Genomic DNA, 23,558 nt, shown 5'->3' with positions numbered 1-23,558 from the left:
ACTCTTTATGTTTCTTAATAGTTTGCATATAAAAAAAATGCAGCAGTAACTTTATTCACTTTAGATCTAATTTTCTGAAAAGTAACGCTCATTTTCATTTTTTAATTTTTAATTTTAAGCATTGAAACACACACACACACACACACACTGCAGCTGTAACTTCATTTTCTCCGGCTGACTGGTTTCTCCTGGAGAGAAATTCCACTTGCCACATGTTTGATCCTGACTGAGCAGCAGCAGGACAGACTGTCAGACTGTGCACGTGAGCCTGCACATGACACAAAATCAAGCAGGTTTTTCAGCAAGGTCATGTATAGTGTTGTGCAAAGACTTCATGTGCACGTACAGTACTGTAGAAAACCTGCACGTGCACTTACAGTACCCTGTAGGAAAAACTTCATGTGCACGTACAGTACTGTGTAGAAAAACTTCATGTGCACGTACAGTACTGTGTAGAAAAACTGCATGTGCACGTACAGTACTGTGTAGAAAAACTGCATGTGCATGTACAGTACTGTGTAGAAAAACTGCATGTGCTTAAAACTTCTGCGCGGTGCTGCGTGTTTGTCTTAATAAGACACTGACTTTGTTCGTTCTCCGTCTGACTTCTGGGAAAAAGATGACAAACGTGTTTTAATGCTTCACTGTTCTGATGGCAGAGCGCCGACATATGTTGTTGACCTTTGATCTGCCAGCCTCCTTAAAATCCCAGAGGATGCCCCCCAGGCTCAGCGTGCACCCTGCTGGGCCATCTGGCGCTGTGGTTAAAATCATCTAAAGTTCACGTCTCCATCTCACTCAACAGTCACAAAGTAGAACCATGACCACGTTTGATGACATCTTGGAAGAGGCCGGGAAGTTTGGCCGCTGCCAGAAGAGAATCTTTGCCCTGCTGTGTCTGGTGTCCATGCCCTTTGCCGGTGTGTACGTCGGCATCGTGTTCCAGGGTTTCACCCCGGATCACTGGTGTCGGGATCCTGAGGTGGTGAAGCAGAGGGAGGAATGCGGCTGGAGCGTGGCCGAATGGCGCAGCCTGACGGTGCCTCAGGTCAACGTCTCCAGAGAGCTGCTGCACAGGAGCTGTGAGCGGTACGAGGTGGACTGGACCGCCTCCAACCTCAGCTGTGACCCTCAGGGACTCAACCTCAGCAACACACCCACAACATCCTGCAGCCACGGCTGGGAGTACGACTACGAGGGACGGCAGTCCTTCGTTACCGAGGTAAGGTCAGAAGGTCATCGGCCCAGTTTGGCACATTGCAGCACAGACATGATCACATGATGATAACAAACATTTCCTCGCTTTAAAAATCTGAAAAATTCTCTGAAAATTAATTCACATCTTTACACCAAATGTTGACCCCCCCCCCCCCCACCTAAAAAAAAAAAAAAAAAAAACTGAAGGCAAACAGCTGCTGCTGACGACTTTCTTCTTGTTTCCTAAACGAGACATTCACATTATGATGCAGCATCAGTACTCGCCTCCTAACAATTCGACGCTCTGCTCGCCAAGAGTCATGACTGCCAAGCAGAAATTGTGTGTGTTGCCAGATTGGGTGTTTTTGAATTTAATTAGCTTTGTCTGCATTGTTTTCTATGATACACGAGTCTCAGCAAGCAGGACAGTTAAATAGTGTCAGGAAAAAAAAAAGGGTGGTTTTGTGTGTATTGTGTTGGTTTTTGAACAGCTTTTTGGCTGGAAACCAGCTGTGTCTGGCAACACTCACTAACATGCAGTTGTGGGATCTATATGATCTGTGGACACATACCTGCAACATTAAACATTTAACACCTTTTACTGGACTTTCTATGACTGGGAACAATGGCAGAAATGTAAATATAAAAAAAAAAAAATCTTAAAACAATCCAGCAACTGGAAAAAGTCACATGACGGGTGTTGGGTTAGAAAACACTTGCTTTTTGTGTGGGGAAAAAGTGTTTTCTTGGTGTGAGCAGGCGTGTCTCACAATAAATAAATGACTTCTCACTTAATTCCAGCTCTAGAACAAGAACTGCACCCATTACTTGCGTTACTCTCTCGTGTCAGCTCAATAACTCGCTGGAACTGATGAGAAAGACGGATTCTCAACGCTAACCCACACAGAGTACAAGGCAGAGGGAACGTGACCTGGCCCGGAGGAAGCCCGGGGCCTCTGTCTGGAGCCAGGCCTGGACGAGAGCCGTCAGTGAGGTGGCCGGGCTTGTCATAAATCCCAGCCAGACTCAACTTGAAGCAGCAACGTGGACCAAATTGTGGGCTCACCATCCGCAGAGGGAACCGCTGGGGTCAGGTGCACTGTCCCATGGATGGTAGTGGAAGTCGAGGGCCTCAATGGACCAGACCCAGGTGGCAGAAGCTAGCTCGGGGGGGACTCTGACAGCTGTTTCTGCATATACACCGAACAGTAGTTTGGACTGTTGGACCTTCTTGGAGTCCCTGAATGGAGTCCTGTATGGGACTCTGGTGGGGGACTCCATTGTTCTGCTGGGGGACGTCAACGCACACATAGGCACTGACAGAGACACCTGGAGAGGCGTGACTCGGAGGAACGGCCTCCCCAATCTAAACCCAAGCAGTCGCTTGTTGTTGGACTTGTCCATAACAAACACCATGTTTGAACATGAGGATGCTCTCAAGTGTACATGGTACCAGAGCACCCTAGACCAAAGGTTGATGATCGATTTTGTGATCGTATCATCTGATCTGAGGACGCATGTTCTGGACACTTGGCTGAAGAGACGGGCAGAGCTATAAACTGCTCTCCATCTGGTGGTGAGTTGGATCAGAGGGTGAGGAAGGACTTTGGACAGACCTGGTAAGCCCAAACGGATTATGTGGGTGAACTGGGAACGTCTGGAGGAGCCCACTGTCCAACAGATGTTCAACTCACACCTCTGGCGAAGCTTTTCTAGCATCCCTGTGGAGGTTGGGGGCATTGAACCAGAATGGGCAATGTTCTAAGCTTCCACTGCTGAAGCTGCAGCAGGGAGCTGTGGCCTGAAGGTCTTAGGTGCCTCAAGGGGCAGCAACCCTGGAACACCGTGGTGGATGCTGGTGGTCAGGGAAGCTGATGGAGGATCATCAATAATTTCCCTGGTGGGAGTCACTGTTAAACAACTCCGCAGTGTCAAGGCCCCAAGGCTTATTGAGATCTGTCTTCAACATTGCGTTGAGGTCTGGGACAGTGCCTAAGGAGTGGCAATCTTGGGGGGTGGTCCCCATATTTTAAAAAGGGGGACCAGAGAGTTTGTGCCAACTACAGGGGCATCACACTAGGGTTCGGCCGATAGTCAAACCTTTGATTGAGGAGGAACAATACGGGTTCCATCATGGCTGTCGAACAACCTACCAGCTCTTTAGTCCTGCTGCTTCATGTTGAAAGGAGCCAACTGAGGTGGTTCGGGCATCTGGTGAGGATGGCCACTGAGGGCCTCCCTAGGGAGGTGTTTAATGTTTCCCGGGAAAGAGAAGTTTGGGGTCTCCTGCTGGAGATGTTGCCCCCGCGACCTGATCCTGGAAAAGCGGTTGAAGATGAGTGAGTGAGTGTGAGAATCAATAAACAGGTTTTTGTCCTTTTTTCCTTCAATAATGACAGCGTGGCTCCGTCACATTCATGCACGACATCCCGAGAACAAAGCGTCTGCTCCAGTAGTCGTTGCTGCTTCCATAAGGGTTGATTTGATTATCCACAGTAACTGTCTCCCAAAATAGTAAAATGGCAGATTTTGACTTTTTAATTTGTCATCTTAGAAACTTTCACAGTTGTCTGTCACAGTCACAGTTTTTATGTTCGGGAATAAAGATAAGTGTGTGCCTGCTGCTGTGTGTCGGTTCCAGTTCGACCTGGTGTGTTCTGACAGCTGGTTGGTGGATATGTGCCAGGCCACCCTCAACGTGGGCTTCCTGGTTGGCACAATCACGACTGGCTACCTGGCTGACAGGTAAGATCACAATTTCTCAGCGAGAAGAATTCACGTCTCTCAGTTATAGACTCAAAGCTCTGCAGCAAGATTTTATTCAGGATGTTTACAAATGATGCTTCTACCAAATTTGATTTGCCCTCTTTAACTACAAATGTATCTTTGGACGACAACAATGACTTGATATACGTCAACACACTGATGTGAAAAACAACTACTACTAAAGGCATGGGTCCAGCAAAACATGGAGACTCTCCTACTAAAAGTCCTCAAAAATTCACCCTTGTAGATTTTTCGAAATCCAAAATGGCGTCCAAAATGGCTGACATTTAACTCATATTTACATATCTTTACTTCTGGTGAGGCTCAAAATGTATTTTAAAGAGCCTAATGTGTGTATTAACCTACTGACTACCAGGACATATATAAATATATATATATATAGTATATCCTGGCAGAGAGAGATTAAGAGATTAAGGCACGAGAAATGGTTTACAGTGATTTTCTAGAGGTTTCAAGTATTGGAAATGTTGGAAACCTAGATGAAATTATAGCTTAGGAAGTTTATGGAATGCCATTTGAGACATCCTCAACCCTATCCAAAATGCTTTGGTCAGTGATGGTGATGCATAAGTATGAGAATTCACAGCACTGTCCACGACATCTTGATCTAAAATGTTAAAATCTGAATATTATCTTGTGACTTCACATCGAAGACCTCTAGCTAATTATAGCAAAGAGTTTCTCATGATCTAAAACATGTTTCTTGGAGTTTTGTGTGATTTTTCACATTTTTCTGTCTCTATCCTAAAAATTTCAACCTGTTTGTTATTTTACCATTTCTTGAGCTTTTGTTTATGATTGTGATTGATTCTTCTCCAAAGTTTTACCTTTAATGGCTAAGAAGGAGGTTGAATTAACGAATGTTGCAGCGATATGATTGGTTCATTTCTATTCAGGGGACGTCAAACCGTTTGTTCAAGCCTGATTTTGTTTGCATGAGCTGCATTTTCAAAATGATATTTCCAAACACAACAAAAATACGCTGGAAAAAAAAAAGAGAATTGTTGAGCCAACTTAAATTAATTGTTTGAATTGGTAAAATCTAAATGAATGAATTTGTTTGAACTTAAGGTTGTAAGTTAGAGTTGATCTAACTTATTACCTGAAGTTCAAACGACTTAATTCATTCAGCTGTTACCCATTGAAAAAACTTTTTAAGTTGGTTCTTTTTTCAGTGTAAGATAATAAAGTTTACCATATCAAAAATCATGAAAGTGCAACGTTAGCTCACACATTGTAATCAATATTTTAAAAAGAGCAAATATGAACTTTAAGCAGAAACTGTTGCTATGACAGAAACAGCGCTGACAAAAATGTGTTCAGTGAAAATCATTAAATGGCAAAACCAGTACAAAACAATCTGCAAATAATTTATAAACAAAACCATTTAAAAGTGACATATTTACTTCTCACTTTGAAGGACAAATGATGGAAACAAATGGTTAACTTTATTCAGTTTATATTTAAATTTATTTCATAGTGCCAAATCCTAAGTTATGTCAAAGTGCTACGACAAACAAATGAGGTCTCGACGTGAGCCAGTCAGTTAAACTGTTACTGTGTGCATTTGTTTTTTGTCCCCTTTGACTGTTGACAGGAAAACTATGTTATATTTCAAAGGTAACATACAAATAAAAGCTGTAAAAATGATCAACATTTTTACAGCTTTTATGTCCATGATTATGGTTTATGTCTATGATTATGTCTATGGTTATGGACCTATAACATGTCCATGTTATAGGTCCATAACCATATATGTCATGAACCTATATTTTTGCCGTTGCAGAGCTACAAGCTACTGCGTGGCAACTACAATTGTGATGGAGTATAAACTCCTTTCAGGTCTTCACACTGTTCACAAAGTCGTCACTGATTAAAGTTCTTAATATAACGATTGTTGTAAACAGAAGAAAAAATGGGACCAGAGCTGCCAGACAGATGGCGCTGTGGCGCTAGAGTACAGGAGAGTTGCATATTTTAATTGGTCTGAATTTCCTCATATGATCGATCGGAAATCTGGAGTTCTAGGTTTGTGCAGCAGAGACAGTTGTCATTTAGTAGGAAAAGAAGTTAAAGCTGAGTGTCGTCAGCAATGACATAAAAGTCTATGTGTGAGGATGAATGTGACACAGCAGGCAGTGTGTACTGCAAATACACAGTCTGTGGGTGTACAGTACCAGGCCAACGTTTGGACCAGTTTTCCCAGTGAGAAAGTGGGTCCGTTTATGAACAGAGCTACATGAGCTTATTGACATGTCTGTGGGACCAGTGGTTGTGTCACAACCACCAAGCGTGACAAAACGTACCACCCATATTTTAATGGGGTTAATAGGGTTCTAAAAAGTGATAGCTTGCACCATCTGTTATGCTAAGTTATCAGGTTACAGGGTAACATATGTCATACGATCCAGTGGATTTTGACCTTGTTTGACCATTACTGCAGCACAGTCAGAACTTCACTCTGAAGTTATTAATTCGTTCTGAAGTTATTAATTCCAACCGAAATCTGCGCGGCTCTTTGGAGCTGTGCACTTAGTGCACAAAACAGAGGATATTATTATTATCAAATCAAATCAATTTTATTTATATAGCGCCAAATCACAACAAACAGTTGCCCCAAGGCGCTTTATATTGTAAGGCAAGGCCATACAATAATTACAGAAAAACCCCAACGGTCAAGACAACCCCCTGTGAGCAAGCACTTGGCGACAGTGGGAAGGAAAAACTCCCAAAGTAGAGAGGGTGTCTGTCTCCCTGATCCGAATTGGGAGCTGGTTCCAGAGGAGAGGAGCCTGAAAGCTGAAGGCTCTGCCTCCCATTCTACTCTTACAAACCCTAGGAACTACAAGTAAGCCTGCAGTCTGAGAGCGAAGCACTCTATTGGGGTGATATGGTTCTATGAGGTCCCTAAGATAAGATGGGACCTGATTATTCAAAACCTTATAAGTAAGAAGAAGAATTTTAAGAATTTTAAATTCTATTCTGGAATTAACAGGAAGCCAATGAAGAGAAGCCAATATGGGTGAGATATGCTCTCTCCTTCTAGTCCCCGTCAGTACTCTAGCTGCAGCATTTTGAATTAACTGAAGGCTTTTCAAGGAACTTTTAGGACAACCTGATAATAATGAATTACAATAGTCCAGCCTAGAGGAAATAAATGCATGAATTAGTTTTTCAGCATCACTCTGAGACAAGACCTTTCTAATTTTAGAGATATTGCACAAATGCAAAAAAGCAGTCCTGATCAAAAATGACTCCAAGATTTCTCACAGTATTACTGGAGGTCAGGGTAATGCCATCCAGAGTAAGGATCTGGTTAGACACCATGTTTCTAAGATTTGTGGGGCCAAGTACAATAACTTCAGTTTTATCTGAATTTAAAAGCAGGAAATTAGAGGTCATCCATGTCTTTATGTCTGAAAGACATTCCTGCAGTTTAACTAATTGGTGTGTGTCCTCTGTCTTCATGGATAGATAAAGCTGGGTATCATCTGCGTAACAATGAAAATGTAAGCAATGCTTTCTAATAATACTGCCTAAGGGAAACATGTATAAAGTGAATAAAATCGGTCCTAGCACAGAACCTTGTGGAACTCCATATTTAACCTTAGTCCGTGAAGAAGACTCCCCATTTACATGAACAAATTGTAAGGCAGAAGCCATACAATAATTACAGAAAAACCCCAACGGTCAAAACGACCCCCTGTGAGCAAGCACTTGTCGACAGTGGGAAGGAAATTACTAAGGAAGGAGATTACTATTATTATTTCCTTTACCTGATGGACAACTTCAGTTTGCGCATTGAATGTTGCTCACACCGGTGGATTTGCCACTTCTGAAGACCAGTGAAGCAGAGAACCAGCGAATAGCTGGTCAAAACGCTGCTTCGTTGCTTCAAGCTTCAAGCAGACCCGCTGCAGTCTGCAGTCAAGGTAGAGAAATAATAATTTTCTCAATAAACACCCTAAAAAAATAACAGTCACTCCGGTGTTGCGAACCGTCTGCGGTGCATTCAATGTGCTTCGGAAAAAATTGATGCAAGCAGGCAGTGAGCGATGCAACACGATTCAGCCCATCAATTGAATCGATGCACACTGAATGAATCTATGCACTCGCATAGCACACGTTTGTATCTAGACACCGATTCATATTGATTAATCTCCACATGCCTAGACTGTAATCACTCAGGCTGTCTATGGCAGGTTTTTGGGGGATGGGGATGATGGTGGAGGCCTTCAGACATGTGGGAACGGTGGCATGTGTCAGGGAGAGGTTGAAGAGTTCGGTGAGGAGCCCTGCCAGTTGGTCTGCACATGCTTTAATCACTGTCCCTGGGATACCGTCAGGGCCAGCAGCTTTCCTGGGATTCACTGCTCTTAGATTTTTCCTCACCTCATGCTCTTGGAGAGGTGAGGTGCTAGAACCAGGAGGTGGCAGTGACTGCAGGTGTGTGGTGGTGGTCTCGAACCAAAGAAGCTGTTTCGCTCCTCTGCCAAACAGCTTCTTTGCCCTTTGGAGCATTTTCACATTTTGTTACTTATGTAGTCCTTCATTAGCCCCTAACTGGCTTCAGCAGCCACCCTGAGAAGACTATAATACGTTTTCAAGCTGCTGTAGATAGGTAACCAAACATATATCAAACGTTTTGCCACTCTGGGTGGTAGTGACCAACCCACCTGACCCATAGACTATATCTGCTTTCTTGTCAGCTCTTGGAGAAGATCTGTTGGTGGGAATCGTGTTTGTTTGTGTCTCCAGGTTTGGCAGGAAGATGAGCTTTCTGATGGCCAACCTGTTGAATGGCATCACGGGCATCCTAGTGGCTGTATCTCCAAAGTACCCGTATCTGTTGGTCTTCAGAACTCTGTATGGGTTTGGTGTGAAAGGTGGCTGGGTGGTTGGATACGTGTTGAGTAAGAGCATTTAACGTGACACTTTTTATCTCCTTAAAGTGTCATTAAGTGTAAGGTGAATCTGTCTTGTGTTTCAGTCACGGAGCTCGTCGGCGTGGAGTTCAGGCGCACGGTTGGTGTCTTTTACCAGATGTTCTTCAGTGTTGGAATCCTCTTCCTGCCTTTGCTCGCCTATTACATCACCAACTGGCGCTGGCTGCAGGTCGTCATCACCGTCCCCTACATCTGCTTCCTGTCCTACTACTGGTGAGGATCTGCTACACTTTAGTCACAAAATGAACCTGGAGAGTTTAGAAAAGTCTGCCTTGTCTGATTTTTTTTTTTAACCCATAAAATAGTTTAAATGTGTCACCATTGTCCATTTTCGATATTGACCAGGTTTGCTTCATGTTGACGACTAGCTATCATAAGGTACCGAACTGTTATTTCTGTGATATGTCATAAAATCATGGGAAATTTTATTGCTGGTAAAGACTTTTTTTTTTTTTTTTTACGAATTCCATGACAAATTTTGAGTTTTGAGACGTTAGAAACAACATCAAGGCAGCTGTGTTCCCATATGCAAGTTTACAAGTTTGCCTTGGACCATGGTGACAAAGTGCCATAATGATTCTGACAAAGACCCCAATACAAAGAACCACACTGAAGGATGGTAGAAGAAGGTTATTTAATTCTTTGGACCAAAGTCCAGAAGACTAATGCCATCAAGACTGACGCGTGGTGCGCTGTCTGATCATTTTCTGAAAATATGTTCAGCAAATTTTTCTGAAATTTGGCACAGACAGTCTTTAGAGGACTATCTGGTCATTGTAAGTTGGACTTGCTGATTGATCTCCTGTGGCCCCCCAGGCCCCTAAGACGGGCAAAAGATACCATTTTTACAATGTTTGGTTTATTGCAGAAAATCTGTTCAATAACTTTTTCTTTAATCTTGCTTAAAGATTCTTTGGGGTGCTACCAACAAGCCCCCCCCCCCCCCCCCCCCCCCCCCAGGTCAAAATGACATTTTGCACATTTCTCAGTTTATTGCTGAAAAACTACTTTGGAACTTTTTCTATAACTCTGCTTAAAGACTCCTTGAATCATTTTGTATCAACCTACAAAAAGATTTTCATTGACCTTGAATCACTCCAGAGACCCCCATGACCCCCCAGAAGTGTTTAAGGAAAAAAAAACATCACTGTCTGCCAATTTTCTCAAAAATTATTCAATGAAATTTTAAGCAGTTTTGGGCAGACATTCCTTGGGTGACTATTTTGTGATGGTAAGTTGGACTTTATGATTGAATACATACAAATGGATTAATTAACACCATTTTTGCCATATTTGGTCAAAGTTCCTCTCTCTTTGTCCAAACAACTTCAGTTTGTTTGGACCCTATTTATGATCTCACAGTATATACACGTCGGTAGAGTAGCGGCACGTGGAAAACAGGAGAGACAGCCAACGTACGGGCTCGGGTCCAGTACGCAATAATCAGTCCACAGTTCAGTGGTGTGAGGTGAGACAGTGAAGTAATCCAGGCAGAGTTCAGTGACAGTCTGTTTACAGCAAAAGTCTTTCAAGGGATTCAACTGAACGCCTGTCCGACATACAAAAAGGAGTTCAGAACCAGGAGGGTTCACACCACTGAGCCCAGTGGAAGAGATGGAAACCAGTAGTCAATATCTGCAGATCAATAACACTAAAACCAGCAGGCAATAAACCAAAATCACGGGTGAGCAGGGCGGAGCCGGGTCCAATCTGCCAACGAGGAGGCGTTTTGTGGAGCGTTTAAAACACACAGAGGAATTCAACCTGGAAGTGCACAGACATGCAGGCACAGAGGTCAACAACCCAGAGGTCAAAATGAACACCGAGAATTCATCGCCACGGTGGCAGCACGGTGTCTTAGTGGTCAGCACTGTTGCCTTGCAGCAAGAAGGTTGTGAGGTCGATTCCCACCTGTGGCCTTTCTGTGTGGAGTTTAAACTATCCGTAGGTGTGAATATGTTTGTCTGTCTGTGTCCCTGCGACAGACTGGCGTCCTGTCCAGGGTGAACCCGCCTCACACCCTGTGACTGCTGGGATAGGCTCCACCCCCCACGACCCTTAATTGGAGTAAGCTGTTGACAATGAGTGAGTGAGGAACACAGGAATAAAACCTTGATATATGTCTAGATTTCTGATTTTGATTTCTCCAAGTGGGATCTCTGGTCACCTGTGTTTACCAGCTGTGTCCATCGCTGTCTATCTGCTTCAACTTCATGTCTTTTGCGAGCGGGGGCGATACTATCAGTCGTACTTGTAGGTCCACCACATTTCTTCATTTCCATGATACAGACTCTGATCAAATTTGAAGTTTGAGTCTCTGAATCCACCCGTTGCCCCCACATTATTTAGGATGTTGCCACATCATCACATGTATTTTGACCCACATGGGCTAAAATCCTAAATAGTTTCCAGAAGAGAATTTTGATCCTATTGGTTTCCATCAGTGTTGACAGGATCACACCCCTTATGTTCCCTCACAATGCAAATAGAACATCTGATCTGAGGCTTCCTCTGTAACCATTTGGCACAAAGTCATTCCATCAGTACCCAAAAGGATCTTCTAAGCAAACAGAAGAAACTTCTAGGCATTGATTTAGGTCAGTGGTTCCCAGTGCCAGTCCTCAGGTTCCTCCAACCTGCACATTCTTTATCTTCACCTGCTCCACCTCTGTGCTGCCAAATAGACAACTGAAGATCTTAAATACAGTTTAGTAGACATCAAATGGAAACACACAACTGCAAGTACAGTACCTCAAAATACTGGATTGGATGATTACCTCATGGATTTATTTATTTATTTTTTAAATCTCCAGGTTCATCCCAGAATCTCCAAGGTGGCTTCTCTCTCAGAACAAAAAAGCTGCAGCTGTAAAGATCACAGAGGCAATGGCTAAAGAGAACAAGATGACTCTGACCAAGAACATCGAGGTACCTGCTGCCTGAGAAAAACACTCTGTGACTCTCAAATACAGGGACGAGTGTTCAAACACAGTCCAGCTCTAGCAGAACGGTGTTTTCTTTCTGTAGACGCTGACGGATGATAATGCAGACTCCACGACTGCCTCCTTCATGGACCTGATCAGAACTCCCAAAATGAGAAAGCACACGTTGATCCTCAGCTACAACTGGTGAGTTTAAATATGGATGAGCCAACCGACAAATGCACCAGTCCATAAGTATTTGGACAGCGATACACATTTTGTAGTTTTGACTCGATACACAATGGCAGTGGAGGTGAAATGAAACCATCAAGATGTTCTCAAAAGGTCGAATTTCAGCTTTGATTTAAGGGTTTATATATATATATATATATATATATATATATATATATATATATAAACAATCAAGCAGTGAAGTTGCCCATGAAGTCAGGGACACAACTGTAAGCTGATTTTATTTCTCAAATGAATAAACTTTTGCAATTTTGCTGCACATTTAGCGGCTTTTTCACCATCTAGTGGATGATGTGAGCATTTCAGGGCTTCTGGTACATTTCCTACTTGAAACCCAAAATTCAGTTTTAAAAAAGAGGTATTTATATATGTCAGAAATACATGATTTTTTTTGCCACACAGAGCTTTGATCTCCCAAGTTAATGTATAAAAAATTTGATTTTGAAAGTTTTACAGTTGTTGAGTTTTAGGACATGGAAGGTTTTGCTGTATGGAAGGTGGAAGGACGGCAATTTCTCTTGACAAACGCAACTTACAGTTGTGAACAATCACATGAACCATTTGAGAATTATTATTAGTAGACTCCTGCCATTACATACGGGGGTAAGCACCCATCTGATGGGTCTATATTGGACTTACGTCTTTATTTTCAAAAACTACCATTGGACACCAAGATCACCCAAATTGGGCCACGTGGCGGGATTCTGTGCAATTAAGTAAACCAGAATGGCAGCCATTTTTCAGCCATGTTTTTTCCTGTCTTGTAAATTTGAGTGGTCTGTGACAGCCTTCTTTACCATCATCAGTTATTGTCTCAGATTTTGGAAAAGAGTTTAAATACAGTCTGTTTTTTTTTAAAGTCTTGTCCGTGTGTCTCCTCCAGGTTCACCAGCGCGGTGGTCTACCAGGGTTTGATCATGAGGCTCGGCATTCTGGGAGGAAACGTCTACATTGACTTCCTGATCTCTGGCATCGTGGAGTTTCCTGCGGCTCTGCTCATCCTCTTTACCATCGAAAGAATCGGGCGCCGCCTTCCCTTCGCCACTGCTAACATCGTAGCTGGAGTCGCGTGTTTCATTACCGCATTTATTCCTGAAAGTGAGTGTGGGGGCGGGGTTAACGCTTTACACTCTAATGACAAATGAAGGGTGCATAAAGAAAAAGTGATACTAAGCTGTAAATGGATTTTTTAAGACTTGTTATGAGAAAAAAAAAAATCATGTTTTTTGTCGCAGATATGTTCTGGTTCAAAACGGTGGTGGCGTGCATCGGTCGGCTCTGTATCACCATGACCTTTGAGATGGTTGTGTTTGTTAACACAGAACTTTACCCGACCTTTGTGAGGTAAAATATCACATCTGAATGTGTATTACTGCAGTTCTAGCCATTTACCCATTAGCATAACCGCTACAGTTAGCTGACCGCTAGCTCCCTGTTAAGATAAAGATAAACTTTATTGATCTCACAGAGGAGAAATTCACATGTTACGTCAGCTCTTAAAAAACACACAAGATGGGTGCAAGTAGAGGAAAATGTTCATCAAACACCGTGTGCAAGGATAAGCAATAATAATAATACTAGTAACAGTACAAGACATAAGAAATGAGGTAGAAATAGAATATGTATGTACAGTCTCTTTGGGAGTGATGCTCTTTGGGAGTGACAAGAATGGACAAGATTAGGAATGAACATATCAGAGGGACAGCTCAGGTGGGACGGTTTGGAGACAAAGTCAGAGAGGCGAGATTGAGATGGTTTGGACATGTGCAGAGGAGGGACCCAGGGTATATAGGGAGAAGGATGCTGAGGATGAAGCCACCAGGCAGGAGGAGAAGAGGGAGACCAAAGAGGAGGTTCATGGATGTGCTGAGAGAGGACATGCAGGTGGTTGGTGTGACAGAGGAAGATACAGAGGACAGGGTGAGATGGAAACGATTGATCTGCTGTGGCGACCCCTAACGGGAACAGCCGAAAGACAAAGAAGAAGAAGATGTATATATACAGTGAGGAAAATAAGTATTTGAACACCCCGCGGTTTTGCAAGTTCTCCCACTTAGAAATCATGGAGGGGTCTGAAATTTTCATCTTAGGTGCATGTCCACTGTGAGAGACATAATCTAAAAAAAAAAAATCCGGAAATCACAATGTATGATTTTTTTAATAATTTATTTGTATGTTACTGCTGCAAATAAGTATTCGAACACCTACCAGCCAGCAAGAATTCTGTCTCTCACAGAGCTGTTAATTTTTCTTTACTGTTTGAACTTGTTACCTGTATAAAAGACGCCTGTTCACACACTCAATCAATCACACTCCAACCTGTCCACCATAGCCAAGACCAAAGAGCTGTCTAAGAACACCAGGGACAAAACTGTAGACCTGCACAAGGCTGGGATGGACTACAGGACAACAGGCAAGCAGCTTGGTAGAAGACAACAACTGTTATGATTTTTTATTAGAAAGTGGAAGAAACACAAGATGACTGTCAATCTCCCTCGGTCTGGGATTCCATGCAAGATCTCACTTTGTGGGGTAAGGATGATTCTGAGAAAGCTCAGAACTACACAGGAGGACCTGGTCAATGACCTGAAGAGAGCTTGGACCACAGTCACAAAGATTACATTAGTAACACATGATGCTGTCATGGTTTAAAATCCTGCAGGGCAGCAAGGTCCCCCTGCTCAAGCCAGCACATGTCCAGGGCCGTTTGAAGTTCACCAGTGACCATCTGGATGATCCAGAGGAGACATGGGAGAAGGTCATGTGGTCAGATGAGACCAGAATAGAGCTTTTTGGAATCAACTCCACTTACCATGTTTAGAGGATGAGAACAACCCCAAGAAAACCATCCCAACCGTGAAGCATGGGGGTGGAAACATCATACTCTGGGGATGCTCTTCTGCAAAGGGGACAGGACGACTGCACCGTATTGAAGGGAGGATGGATGGAGTCATGTATTGTGAGATTTTGGCAAACAGCCTCCTTCCCTCAGTAAGAGCATTGAAGATGGGTCATGGCTGGGTCTTCAGCATGACAATGACCCCAAACACACAGCCAGGACAACTAAGGAGGGGCTCCGTAAGAAGCATTTCAAGGTCCTGGAGTGGCCTGGCCAGTCTCCAGACCTGAACTCAATAGAAAATCTTTGGAGGGAGCTGAAACTCCAAACCTGAAAGATTTGGAGAAGATCTGTATGGAGGAGTGGACCAAAATCCCTGCTGCAGTGTGTGAAAACCTGGTAAAAAAACTACAGGAAACGTTTGACCTCTGTAAATGCAAACAAAGGCTACTGTACCAAATATTAACATTGATTTTCACAGGTGTTTAAATACTTATTTGCAGCAGTAACATACATTTCCAGATTTTTTTTTTTTTTTTTTTAGATTATGTCTCTCACAGTGGACATGCACCTAAGATGAAAATTTCAGACCCCTCCATGATTTCTAAGTGGGAGAACTTGCAAAATCGCAGGGTGTTCAAATACTTATTTTCCTCACTGTACACGTACACACACACACACACACACACACACGTGCATATGTATATATATGTACACATACATACATACACACATATACATACACACCCACGTACATACCTATATATATATTAGCTTAGCATGTCGCTTAGCATGCTAAGCTACAGGCGCAAACACATATACTGTTAACTTCACTATCTTAACCACACACACATCATCACACAGTCTGCTGAAAAAGTTTTATGCAACTTTTATTGAACATGTTTAAATGTTTTAGGACATCAAATTATAAAGAAAGAAAGAAAAAGAATTCAAGCTTCTAGAAAACTGGTTGAAATGTTTTTGAGTAATTCTGGTGACAAACAAACAAACACAACCTGTCTGACACAGGTAACAACTGATGTCCAAATACTTATGGACCTGACTGTATGTTGAATTTCCGCAAAGTTTGGGCAAATTGAAGCTACAACAAATTTGGCTAATCCTGCCATTCTTTCAGTTAAGGAGATAAAAATGAATTAAATGAGATCAAATTATTTCTGCAGTATATTTACTGTATGTGTAACTCTACGTACTGCGTAATTGTACGTATTCTGTGTGAATTATCCCTTTAAATTTCCAAAGACCACGCAGTAGTTTTTCCGTTTGCAGGAACCTGGGTGTGTCGGTGTGCTCCACTCTGTGCGACGTCGGCGGCATTGTGGCTCCGTTTCTGCTCTACAGGCTGGCCGTCATCTGGCTCGAGCTGCCCCTCATCATCTTCGGTGGGTTTCCCGTCATTCCGACCACAGAACGCTCCAGAATGACACGCCCCCCGACACTCAGTCTAAATACTTGTTGCCAGTTTCTTGCAGTTCTGGAAGATCAAGTGGACGGTTGTGTTTTGTGTTTTTTCATTGAACCTCATTTGCTCCATTTTGGGATAAAAGCTGCTTTTAAACACCTGTTTAATTGTTAACTTGTAACCTTAACAACAACGGCTTCATAGTAATAAAGTCACAGATATCAGTTTTACAAGCTCTGTGGCTCCCTCTTGTGGTACTATTGTCAGCTGGCTTTCTATTCATTGAAGTGACACTTGGAGAAAGTCCACAGGAGTGACTGGTTTCTTCTTTTGGTTTGATGTTTGGGCATCTGTAGGACCAGTTTGATATCCATGAGCCGAGGGGTTGATGGTTTACCTAAATGTCCTTGAGCAAGACGCTGAGCTTCATGTTGACGGTGCACATGGCAGCTCATAACATCAGTGTCTGAATAGGTAACGTGAAAAATCTTTGCTTTTCACAGTCATTCTAACTGTGTGATGCAAACTGATCACGACCAAAAGTGTTTAATGTGCCCACATGTGGTCCTGCCCAGAACCACAGAGTAAGAAGAGCAGCGCTAACAGAAGTTCAGACTGAATTGTGGTTATGTGGTTCATGTAGGATTAAGAAGTGCTTCACAGGCACATCGTGTGCTGATAACTTACAATCTACACTGAGGTCGGTTCTACTGCTGCTAGAACTTGCTGCTAACTTCCAGGAACTACTGGGAGGCTCCATGATCTGCCAAAATAAAAGCCCATTTAAGTGAACAGAGATGATCCGTCCTATAACTAGGAGGTAGTTTATCTTTAATTTCCACAGTCAAAACAACCATGTCAGTCTAATGGAGAGGAGAGTCCCCTTTGACTGATTCCTCTGACTTGGTCTCATGAGAGAATCTGGTGTTTGAATACCACCAGAAGTCCTAAAGACATATCAGTCATCTTCCAACATAACGATGACGGTGTGAATAGCAATGCTGTCCACACTTTGAAATCTGGTAATTCGTAGGAAAGTTTATCCTGTGGGAGGGACAAAATAAGATGTTTGTTGAGGTGCAGATGTTTCAGACAGACGGCAGCGAGCGAGACCCTCAGACGTGTGACAGACGGCAACTCTGCCTGCTGCTGTGTGCAGGATTGTTGGCTTTCTTGGCCGGAGGTTTGGTGTTGTTGCTCCCTGAGACCAAAGGCATCCCGTTACCGGACACCATTGATGACATCGAGTTCCCAAACAGGTGAGAATCTTCTCCTATGAATATGTTAAAGACATTCTCATATTCCTCTCAGTGGTAATACTTTAGTTGTATTTTTTATGTGTTTTCAGAGCAAAGGACAGAACTATGCTGCAGAACCAACAGCTGGCCAACCTGCTGGCCAACAGCGACGTAACAACCAACAAAGATCCAGCAGCCGTTTAGGTTTAACTCCTCATGTGACCAAAATAATCCAGATGTTATCGGCCAAAGAAATGCTAAATATAAGTGTTAAACTTTGCCAGATTGCTACCATCTCTAAGACCAATATTTCTTCTGTTGACCATCTAACAAGCTAGCAACCACAGGAAGAAACATGATGCCCAAATTCAGGACAAAATATACAGCATAACGGGAAAGTATCATGTGACTTAAGCAATAGATAGAATGCATGGCTGGGGATGACACCTCAGTCTTTCATCAGTACTGAAAATTAATGATGACTTACTGAAAACACTGCTCCAGAATGTTTCAATAGCTGTTTTGAACATTATTCTATAGTCCGTATCAAAAGCTGTTTGAAGTCCACAGAACATCACCAAGTCATTCGAAAGAACTGCTTCAAAACTTTCCAGTTGTGGTGTTGAAACATATTAAAACACATGAATGAACCAGGATCATGCTGTTTTTGAATTTCATATTTAAAGATTAGAGTCAGCGCAGGGTCTGTACGTGCACAAGTACGTATGTTGTTTGACTTGATATGGAGAGAGATGTTAGTCCTTGATAGGTCCTGGGTTCCACCATTGGCTGGGGAAGTAATCTGTAATGGTCCTGTTTGTGGAAAATCAAAGACTCTCGTGCTATGGACTACAAGGACAAGCACCGACCAGAAGGCACTCAGAGCCTAGACAGGACTTGCAGTGCATCCGGACAGTATTCACAGCCAGGCACCATTCCTAGAGGAACAGACCAAACTGCCCAAACACAGGTGCACCAAGTTTGTAGCATCATATTCAAGAAGACGTGAGGCTGTAATTGCTGCCAAAGGTGCATCAACAAAGTATTGAGCAAAGGGTGTAAAGACTTATGTACATGAGATTTCTTACTTTTTTAATTTTTAATAAATTTGCAAAAATTTCAAAAGAACTTTTTTCATGTTGTCATTATGGGGTGTTGTTAATAGAATTTTTGAGGGGAAAAAAAATTGTTTTTACTCCATTTTGGAATAAGGCTGTGACATAACAAAATGTGGCAACAGTGAAGCGCTGTGAATACTTTCCGGACGTCCTGTATCCATCCTTTGTCCATCTGACTTGCTTGGAGCAGTCAGATGTTGAGACAAATTCTGGCCTGAGTGTCTTCCACGTGATCTGGAAACCTCAGCTGCTTCTTTACATCTGCCTTCAGCTGCCGCTCACGAGTTGAGGCCGGCAGCCCAGCTGAGGCCTGAGGCGGAGGTGAGGTGATGCTTGCTCTGTCGGATTGCGGTGCATGTGGTGCCAGCACCAGGTCAAGCGGCCATCGATACCTCCCCTCTCCAGAGTCCTTCTGGCAGCAGCTCTGGATGTCCTCCACGGAACCTCCTGCCAGGCACAGTGGGCGAGCTGGGGGCCGGACTCAACCCCAGAATGCTGGTTCAACTGTCTTGGCAGGAAGTTACACACCAACTGGTTCGTCTGTAACCAAGTTTCTATTTTTAGCCTTGTTGTTGTTGTGTTGTGTATTTTCTGACGTGCACAGTTTTTAGTTCCAGTATTAAATCTGAGCTGGTTCCATATCATCAAACTTTGGTGTTAAGGTCATCTGGTAAAGTTCTGAACTGTTTTGGTCGACAACAGCTGGAAGAAACTTTTTATTTATGATGTTGAAGAGTGTTGGAGGGTCCGTCCACTCCTCTGCCTGTTGGTTTCTGGTCTTCATCACCTTTCAATAAAACTGTGTTCCTGAGATCTGCCTTCATGTCTGGTTGCTGAGAGACTTTGTGCACATTTTCTTCTGTCAGCTGTGATTGTGAGCCATTTAAATTTTGAACTGGGGGACGTCAAAATTTTAGAATTGTTCTTTTAATCTAACCTGGACTGAAGGTTTTCACTTAAAAATGTCTTTGATGCAGCTTTACTTTGACTCTTGACAATCTGATAACTGGTGACCTTTGGACCTTTGATAGTCAGAAGACGTGAAGCGAGTTTGTGACCTGAAGGTCGACTCCACTGATGTGCCTGATTCAACGTGTAAATCCATCCCATGGTGCACTGGGCCTGAAGCTTATGTAACTATGCTTCAGTCTGTCCCAATGTGTACTCAGCTCTACAAAAACAAACCACAGTCATGAGCCAATTGCAGCCTTACCTCTTTCACAGGCAGCCAATAGCATTCCCAGCCAGGAAACCCCCATCCACCGACCTGGAACATCATATCACACACAGATGTGGTCAGAAATATGTTAAAGCACAGAACGTAGATAATACAAATGTAAAGCATATGCTGACAGTTATTTACACACTTTGAATTTACAGCAATCATCACTTTTACAGCCATGTTTTCTTTACACAAGTCAGGGGATGAATCATGAACATTTCCAAGTTACTTGGCCTCATTTCCATCCGTCATTAAGAAACACAAATGTGCACCATAGTAAAGTATGAAGTTCTCAAAAACTGAATGAGCATGCAAGAAGGAAACTGGTGAGGAAAGCCACCAAGACACCCAGAACAACTCTGGAGGACGAGATACAGGCTTCTGCAGAGGTGACTGCAAGAAGTCTGGAAGAGAGAAGAAAATTTATACAATCCCCCAAAAGGTTCTGCAGATATGGAAAACAAATAAATGGTAAATGGACTGCATTTATATAGCACTTTTCCATCTGCATCAGACGCTCAAAGCGCTTTACAATAATGCCTCACATTCACCCTGATGCAAGGGTGCTGACATACAAGGTGTTCACCTACATACCGGGAGCATTAGGGGATTAAAGACCTTGACCAAGGGCCCTTAGTGATTTTGCAGTCAGGCTGGGATTTGAACCGAGGATCTTATGGTCTCAAGCCCAACGCTTAACCACTAGACATCACCTCCATTTATTTTATGTATATAGCACAAAATCACAATATACAGTAGTGTTCAGAATAATAGTAGTGCTATGTGACTAAAAAGATTAATCCAGGTTTTGAGTATATTTCTTATTATTACGTGGGATGGATCAGTTTGGATATGTGAAAATACTTGAAGAGGTCATGTTGCCTTATGCTGAAGAGGACATGCCCTTGAAATGGGTGTTTCAACAAGACAATGACCCCAAGCACACTAGTAAACCAGCAAAATCTTGGTTCCAAACCAACAAAATTAATGCCTCGCAGATGTGAAGAAATCATGAAAAACTGTGGTTATACAACTAAATACTAGTTTAGTGATTCACAGGATTGATAAAAAAGCAGTTTGAACATAAAAGTTTTGAGTTTGTAGCGTCAACAGCAGATGCTACTATTATTGTGAACACCCCCTTTTCTACTTTTTTTTTTTTTACTAATAGCCCAATTTCATAGCCTTAAGAGTGTGCATATCATGAATGCTTGGTCTTGTTGGATTTGTGAGAATCTACTGAATCTACTGGTACCTTGTTTCCCAGGTAACAATAAGAAATATACTCAAAACCTGGATTAATCTTTTTAGTCACATAGCACTACTATTATTCTGAACACTACTGTAAGTCACCCCAAGGTGCTTCACAAGGGTCGGGTCGAATCTTACCAACCCACAGAGGCAACAGCAGTAAGGAAGAAACGTCAAGTAGACCAGAGTCGTGGGGGTGACCCACTGCTGAGGCCAAACTAACAATAACAATCATCAAACATGCAGAACAAGAACAGAAAATCAAAAAGTCCTTCAGCAGTTGTCATCCAAAAATCTTCCTCAGACAAGTAGCACTGTCAGTCCTCAACCCCCCACGAACACCTGCAGAAGAACCTGTTAATGGCACCTCAGACACAGAAAGAGAGTCCAGCCCTTGAATGATGCAGTTTTTTCTAGACCACTGCTTGAAGAAAGAATCTTCTAAAAACTGGCTTCCAAACTGATTTTAAGACCATCTTCAACCTGAAAAGGTCCAACTAGTCCATCCTTAATATCAGCAGCACATACAAGTGGTTGTGTGTGTCCATCAGTGGTCCAGCCACAGCAATGGCGGCGCCAGGAAATTTTTGTTGGGGGAGCTGAGGGGGGGCTGGGGTAAAAGTTGGAGAGGCTCCACAAAATGTCTTTGAAATGAACAATATACGAGGTCTGTGATGAAAAAAGTGGTCCCTTTTATTTTTTTCAAAAAATAAATGGATTTGATTCATATGTTTTTACGTCAGACAAGCTTGAACCCTCGTGCGCATGCGTGAGTTTTTTCACGCGTGTCGGTGACGTCATTCGCCTGTGGGCAGGCCTTGAGTGAGGAGTGCTCCACCCTGCCATCGGAATCTCTTTGTCTGAATAGCCGCTGCGGACGGCGCGCGTTGCTTTATCAACATTTTTTCTGGACCTGTGAGGGATATCCGAGTGGACACTATTTGAGAAATTAAGCTGGTTTTCGGTGAAACGTTTAACGGCTGATGAGAGATTATGGGGTGTTTCTGTCGGTGTAAGGACTTCCCACAGAGCGGGATGTCGCGCAGCGCTTCCAGGCGCCGTCGTCGGCCTGTTTCGACCTGAAAACATCCTAATTTAAGGCTTAATTCACCCAGGATGTCGTAAGAGAACAGAGAAGATTCAGAAGAGGCCTGCATGAGGACTTTATGCGGACATTCCACTGTTTAAGGACATTTTTTAATGAAAGACGTGTGCGCAAATTCGCTGAGTTGTTTCCGTGACAACTCGGCAAATCTGTGTGCGCCGCGACAGGAAAAACACCTCCGTGTTGAAAACCATTTGTAAAATTCAGGCGGCTTTTGATGGCTTTCAACAAGTGAGTAACTGAGAAATTGTTTAACAGCTTGGGCATGTTCCAACTTGCCCGTTAAGGTTTCCAACAGAGGTTTTTCCTGTCGCGACCCTCCTCGGTCGGGTCCAGCCCGACATGCCACTCTGCCCGCACGTTCTTTCATTACAAAATGTCCGTAAACAATGGAATGTCCGAATAAACTCCTCATGCCGACTTCTTCTGAAAGTTCTCTGTTCTCTGACGACTTACTGGGTCAACAGAGCCTGAAATGTGGAAGTTTTCAACTTGAAACGGCGAGACGCTGCCGCCTCGAAGCGCAGATCGCCGTCAGGCGCCGTGGACCGTCCTTAAAGCGACACTACCAGACCAAAATCTCTCATCAGCCGTTAAAATTTTTACCGAAAACCAGCTGAATTTATCGAATGCTGTCCACTCAGTTGTGCCCTACAGTTTTGAAAAAATTTTGATCAAACAAAGCAACAGTCTCTGAGCCATTCCTAAACAATGAAAAAAACGACGAGAGGGTGGGCGACTCCTCACTCAAAGACTGCCCACAGGCGAATGACGTAACCGACAGGCGTGAAAAAACTCTCGCATGCCCACGAGGGTTCAAGCATGTCTGATGTAATCACACGTGATTCAAATCCATATGGTTTTTGAAAAAAATAATAAGGTCGGATACTTTTATCACAGACCTTGTATAGTACATTGCTTTATAAATACCAAGGTATATGTTTTAGTCACCCGTGCTCCTCTAAAATGTGGTATCAATGCACACACACATCACTTAGAATGATTGCAAGTTCAGTAAACTTGCACATATTTATACAAACTGAATTCACTGAAATGGTGCTCAAGACAATGCATGGAATCAACTTTACACAAATCATTTATATCAAAGATTTATTGCCAATTTAACACTGAGGTTTTGGCCGAACAAATGATATACAGCTTCTGTATATTCTGTGTTAATGCGCAGCCGTGGCCGATGTGCTTGATGAATTCCTGCACAAAAAGTAGTTCCCAGATAATTGTGAGATATTCCTGTGAGA

At 42.9% G+C, this 23,558-nt stretch overlaps 1 protein-coding gene across 1 annotated transcript; it reads left to right on the top strand.

The window, feature by feature from the left end:
• Positions 1-758: 758 nt before the first annotated feature.
• Positions 759-17,967, top strand: LOC117503562 (solute carrier family 22 member 2-like). The gene is made up of 11 exons (XM_034162822.1): positions 759-1,222; positions 3,839-3,942; positions 8,743-8,897; positions 8,975-9,143; positions 11,744-11,858; positions 11,958-12,058; positions 12,987-13,201; positions 13,339-13,447; positions 16,233-16,345; positions 17,525-17,624; positions 17,714-17,967. The coding sequence occupies exons 1-11, from the start codon at positions 821-823 to the stop codon at positions 17,805-17,807; spliced, it is 1,677 nt and encodes a 558-aa protein (XP_034018713.1). The 5' UTR covers positions 759-820; the 3' UTR covers positions 17,808-17,967.
• The last annotated feature ends 5,591 nt before the right edge of the window (positions 17,968-23,558 follow it).

Source organism: Thalassophryne amazonica, chromosome 21 (genome assembly GCF_902500255.1).
Source record: "Thalassophryne amazonica chromosome 21, fThaAma1.1, whole genome shotgun sequence".
Classification (NCBI taxonomy): Eukaryota; Metazoa; Chordata; class Actinopteri; order Batrachoidiformes; family Batrachoididae; genus Thalassophryne; species Thalassophryne amazonica.
The sequence above is the reverse complement of the archived record's forward strand: the minus strand, read 5'-3'. Positions and strand labels throughout refer to the sequence as shown.

Bases quoted from the DNA above. Each gene is read 5' to 3' on its own strand.
- LOC117503562 (XM_034162822.1), top strand. From the start codon at position 821: ATGACCACGTTTGATGACATCTTGGAAGAGGCCGGGAAGTTTGGCCGC. The intron at 9,144-11,743 runs GTGAGGATCTGC...TTAAATCTCCAG, and splicing joins TGCTTCCTGTCCTACTACTG to GTTCATCCCAGAATCTCCAA. The intron at 12,059-12,986 runs GTGAGTTTAAAT...TGTCTCCTCCAG, and splicing joins TTGATCCTCAGCTACAACTG to GTTCACCAGCGCGGTGGTCT.